Here is a 6,000-nt window from a genome sequence, read left to right on the forward strand (position 1 = left end):
AAGGCGTTGGAGAGAGCGGCCCCCTGAGCCACTGCAAACTAGGGACGGGGGCTCACGATCGGCTGTCACAACAGTGGGCCACTTCTGCCCCGGGGCAGGCGAGGAGAGCTGTGGAAGCCCCTCTGTGTTCTGTCCCGAGATCAAAGTCATCCTAGTAGATACCTAACGAGAACCTGCCGTACAGCACAGGGAACTCCACTTCGCGGTACAGTAGAAACTAACACAACATTGTAAGACAACTCTACCCCCATTAAAAAAAAAAGTGGGGGGGAAAGGAAAAGGATGAAAGACATCCTGCCACGAGGGCAGGGGAGACATTGGGAATGTCAGCACGCCCCAGCCTTGGGCAGAGGGCAGGACGGTCAACCTTGAACACCCACAAGTGGGAGTCTTGACACAAAGGGACAGATATGGCTTCACCCGTCCGTCCGGGGTTTTCATGTGTCTCTCAGGAATCGCAATCTGCCCACAGATGGGAATCCTCAGCTTCTGGGTGATGCTTGAAACACCCTGGCTCTGACGGCCAAGAAAGTGACCTGCATGTGCTTTTTTTAAACATAAGGCACCAGGTTTGGGCTCAGAAAGCACCGGAGAGCGTTGGTATCAGGAAAGATGTGAGGGCCGTGTGTGTATCCCCCGGGTTCAATAGGTAGAGAAGGCCCCGGGGATGCACGACGGGGCAGCGCTGATCCCCGTGAGACCCGGCAGGGTCCTGTTTGGTGCATCTTCCCTTCAAGAACCCGAGAAAAGTAGGTGTACCTGCCGGAGGGTGCATCCAACGGTTCCTGAGTGAACACGGGCCTCAGAGGGCCCTGGAGATCGACAGGGAATGAAAACGGGTCCCAGTTTCACAAGGAATGCCCTCCCCAGCAGGTGTCGCGGTAGCAGCATGCCTGCTGCCACCTTCCACGCCCCAAGGAGGACAAAAGCCCCCCCAGAGAACAGCCCAAGAATCAGAGACACCGCTGCCCAGAGCCACTTCCACCATCCGGGTCCCCGAGCCCACGCCAGGGTCTGCAGCCCCCAGACCAAGCAGTAGAGCCATCTGTCCACCGGGCAGTAGAGTACCTTTGTCATTGAGGGTTTCCTCTTTTATCTTTCTCACAGCTTCTTCCGCTTTGCCTTTGTTATTTCCGCCTACAAGGAAAAGAAAAGATACAATTCAGGGCAAGGAAACTACCCCATGTGAAACAATGCCTTCTTGAGACAGTAAACACAGCCCTACAGCATGCTAAGTGTCTCCTTCCGTCCTGGCATTGAATTTGGCCATGGGAGCTACTGTAGCGGATTCAGCGTATCCATTGAAGATGCATTTTCTTTAGGTGGATTGGTCAAAAGGATGCATTTCTGGGACATCTTACTTTTCAGTAATTCCAAGGACACGAAGCACCTAGTGGCATCGGGACCACGGGGACACCAAGAGCATATGAGCATGAAACTGTCAGCAGAAATGTCAGACTAGACATAGATCTTTCGAGAGACTTTTGGTGCAGGCGACCGCTCTGTTCACAGTGGCTTGAGCTATAAAAACCATCACGGGGGACTTCCCGGGAGGTCCCGTGGTTAGGAATCTGAGCTTTCACTGCCGAGGGTCTGGGTTCCATCCCTGGTCGGGGAACTAAGATCCCGCAAGCCGCGTGGCGCGGCCAAAAAAAAAAAAAATTAAAAAAGAAAAAAAAACCATGGCGGGACATTCCCACCATGAGCTCGAGATGTCTCCTCCCGTTACCCGTGACTCCGTAAAATCAGCGGGTGCGATGCTGGGAACGTTCGCTTAGAAGGGTGGCGATGGGTCTTTTGTGTAGGATGAGCGTGTCCCAGTTGAAATTTGGGGCGAAAGAAAGTGAATAAGGTTTCTTTAATGCCTGAGTAGGTGAATCTGTGTTGACCGTGAGGGTAGAGCCTGGAGAGCAGGGGGGCTGTTCTTCCCTACGTCTGTGCGCAGACAGCCCTCACTTTAAGGGGGTCCTGATGGGATGGGGAGAAGCCAGGACAGCCTGCTTCCCAGGCAGCATCCCTGATTAAGGAGCCGGCCTCAAGCAGCGCCTCTGACCTTGTGCAGGAGAAGCCACACCTGAAACTCCCTGGGGGCTGAGTCACAGGACACCTTCAGCAGGGAGGCCAGAGCTGGCACCTGTGAACACAGGGGTGGGCATGGAGCCCTGACGCCCAGAGAACCAACAGGGGGCACGAGGACACCGCTGAGGGGCCTGGGAGGGGCAGGTCCCGCCCACATCACCCTCCCACCTGCAGCCACAGCCCCTCCTGGGAAAAAGCTGGTTCTCTGGGGTCAAAGCCTGTTGAGGTCTCCGTGAAAGTACACGACCAAGCGATCCTTTTATCATGCATTTCTGCATGCTGTTTACGTCCTTTTATCATGCATTTCTGCATGCTGTTTACGTACCCGTGGTCTCACTTACACACTCTAAGAGTATTCCCTACTATTTTCCTCTGTGTTATGTGCTCTGTGTCACTGACAAGTGTCCCCAAATGAATCTAGGCAATGCCCTTTCCAAAATAAAACAACAAAAAAGATGTTTACAGCAACGGGTGTATTTGTAACAAACATATAAGAGAGGAGAAGTGGTGAACCCGGGGGGGATGAGAAATGCCCCCTGCTGAAGATAAACGCAGCAAAGGACATCTCTGGGGGTGAACGAAAAGGAATGTAGAAACTGTCACCGCCTCGGAGAAGTTCAGAGCTGCAGACATCAAGAAGACGCAACTGCAGAAGTCCTTTGCACCTCCAGCTCCTCAAAGAGATAAACATTATGCGGTTATGACGTGTTCTCGCTGGGAGAGCCTTCCTGCACTGCGGGAGTGCAGGGGCAGGATGGCAAAGAAGCATGTCTTCCATCCCTAAATGTTCCGGGCATCAAAGACCAAAAAAAAAAAGAATTCATGGGGTAAGTGAGGGTTGCAGACATGTATGAGCTTGTTTCTGAAACTTGTGCAATTTTTAAACATTAAAACACCATCTGCTGCTGGGCTACCCTCCAGCCTGAGACCATCTTGACATCAAGGGCTGGCGTAGCAGAAGCTCAAATGAAGTCAGAAAGACATAAGTGTCCAGAGGAAGAAAGAAAGCTGAGGGTGGGCTGGGGAGAAGCGATGGAACAGCAGGACAAACTGGCCACGGCCAGCAGCGTCCCGCGACGGGCAGCTCACTGCACGCTCAGGCAATCAGGATATGATATCGGCTCTAGGCGGAATCTAAACAAAACGGACACGTATGAACTTATTTCCAAAACAGAATCAGACTCACAGACTTAGAGAACGAGCTTGTGGTTACCAGGGGGGAGGGATAAATTTGGAGTTTGGGATTGACTTATACACACTGCTAGATATAAAACAGATAACCAACAAGGACCTACTGTAGAGCACGGGGAACTCTACACAGTACTCTGTAATGACCTCTATGGGAAAAGAATCTAAAAAACAGTGGATATATGTACACGTATAACTGATTCACTCTGCCGTACGCCTGAAACTAACACAACACTGTAAATCAACTATGCTCCAACAGAAGACAGAAATTTAAAAAATTAAAAAGAAATCAAAGAGAAAGATATTCAGGCAGTCAGGGCTGGATGGTACGGGAGGGATGGAGAGGCACTTTGGGGGCAAAGGTCATCTTCAGCAGCTGCCTCCTACGGGCTGGATATGGGATGCTTGACCCTACACAGCTGCCAATGCTGCCCGTACATCTCCGGAGTGATGGCTGCATACCAGGAAACAGTCCGCCACGACAGAAGCAGGGCTCAAACGCAGTGGGTCCGCCTTCCGTTCAGCCTTCATGCAGCAGGGGTTAGGTTTCATACGTGCTGCAGTGCAAGGCTTCAGGGACACCAAGTCGAGTGGGAAGGACAACCTCTCATATCCAGGTCCGCTCCCTGAAGACAGCACCCTACACCAGGTTGTAAAGATCTGCGAGAAGCAACAGAACTGCCACTTGTTAAAAAAAAAAAAGATACTGGACCCAAATTAGGGCCAGCACACTACGGACCTGGGGCCAGATCTGGCCCATCGCTTAGACAGTCATGTACTTTAAGTATTGACCGTTGCTGACTCCCTGCTGTAGAGGCAGAGCTGATCATCAATGAGAGACCTATGATAATATTTATCATCCAGCCTATAGTAGGAAAAAGCGTACCAACCCCTGGTCTAAAGCTTAGGTGACCGTTTATTCAGAATTATGAATAAAGAGGGATCCTCCACCAAAACAGTATTTTGAAACAGCAGGAACTAAGATACTGTGAACAGATGGGAAAATGAATAATTCATGTATTCTTAGCAACACTGATGGGCTGGACTCGGACCCAGACTATCACTTCAGTTCTTCAGCAAGCAATTGATTATTCTGTAAATATTCATGGCTTTGGCACTGAGAGTGTGGAATGGATTAAACCCACCTCTCAATCTGTGTTTAATAGAAAAATGCATTCTGCCCAATGGTAATGTTTCATTAAGTGACCTTGTCTCCAGCTGTCACGTAAGAAGAAGAAGTGTCCCTCTCAGGATATGTTCAACTATCCCCTCAAAGACACACAGAGGCAGTAAGACTCCCTACGTGACCGGATTGACAGGGAGGGTCAGAACTGTGTCCCTCGGGGAAAGTTCAAACAGGGACATCAGAACGTTAGTGGGAAAGGAGACACAAGTGGGTGAGGATGTGCTGTCTACTCTCTGTTTAACTCGAGAAAAGTAGAAATTTGGTGCTGATGGATACCATACCTGATGCTCAAGAAACATCCCCTAAAGGAGGTGATACCAGTCAGGGCTCCAGTCCTCAAACGCTTGGGTACCCAGGCTTGCTCACATATGCTCAGTGCCCGTGTCTGCAGTACATACTCATCACCCAGCTAGACCTCATCCTGACCTTCCCTCTAGATCTCCTCGTGACCTAACCCTCTAGACTTCCTCATGAGCTAAAACCACCACACTGAGGCAAAAAGCACAGAAATGGGGCTCTTTTTATTTCTCTGTCTTCCAACATCACCTAGTTTCACTAGGAATTAAGAAGATGAAGATGTCTGCTGTGGAGAGATCACAGGGGCAGAGACACCCGGCACTGGATGCCAGCCTCCCATCTTTGCTCAGACTAGAAAGCTCCTCCTGGATTGCTCCACCAGCATCTTTCCACCACTAGCCCAGGCCCAGCCGGTCCTCAGAAGGGATGTATGGCTCTTCCTTTTCAAGAGCTGACGTCACTCTGACCAAGTCTTCCAAATATTGGCAGAAATCCAAGACATGGAAGGCTTGTCATGCCTCTAATGAAACAACAGAGGCTGCCCCTCCGTGGAAAGTCAGCAAATCAGGGGGTTAGTGCCCATCACCATCTCACAGTCTCCCTGCAGTCTTGAGATCTGCTCCCACCCTCTGCTCCCACATCCTACCTCCTTGATAGTCTCAGGCCCCAGAGAGACATAAACAGATCACAGAGGTGCTCAAGTTGATAAAGAAGCTCCAGATATACATTCTCAGATGCATCCCCTCTCCCACAAGACCTCCTGGTCTGCAACCAACCCATCTTCATCTAAGGGGAGTTATGGATAGTGATAAAGTTGGTAATTTCAAGTTCAGAAGCTTTTAATATGTCCACATCTATCAAGAGAATAGGACTTACCCGGGGGGAAAGGCAGGGAGCTGGGATGAACTGGGAGATTGGGATGGATATATATACACTATTGATACTATGTATAAAATAGATAACTAATGAGAACCTACTGTATAGCGCAGGGAACTCTACTCAGTGCTCTGTGGTGACCTAAATGAGAAGGAAATCCAAAAAAAGGGGATAGGTGTATATGCACAGCTGATTCACTTTGCTGTACAGCAGAAACTAACACAAGAGTGTAAAGCAACTATATTCCAACAAATAAAAAAAAAAGACTTATTGAAAGAGGGGGGAAAAAAGAAAACACACACACACAAAAGAAAACAGAGAATGGGACTTAGCCATATTCCTGATGAAAAGAACCCCTCAATGGGGACAACTTA

General features: G+C 49.7%; 1 protein-coding gene across 1 annotated transcript in view; it reads right to left on the minus strand.

The window, feature by feature from the left end:
* DHRSX (dehydrogenase/reductase X-linked) overlaps positions 1 to 6,000 on the minus strand; it is a 182,512-nt gene that overhangs the window by 142,151 nt on the left and 34,361 nt on the right. The window contains exon 3 of the mRNA XM_065901016.1: positions 1,069 to 1,137. Within this exon, the coding sequence (XP_065757088.1) occupies positions 1,069 to 1,137 (69 nt within the window). The remainder of the gene's footprint in view (positions 1 to 1,068; positions 1,138 to 6,000) is intronic.

Source organism: Phocoena phocoena, chromosome X, assembly GCF_963924675.1.
Source record: "Phocoena phocoena chromosome X, mPhoPho1.1, whole genome shotgun sequence".
NCBI lineage: Eukaryota > Metazoa > Chordata > Mammalia > Artiodactyla > Phocoenidae > Phocoena > Phocoena phocoena.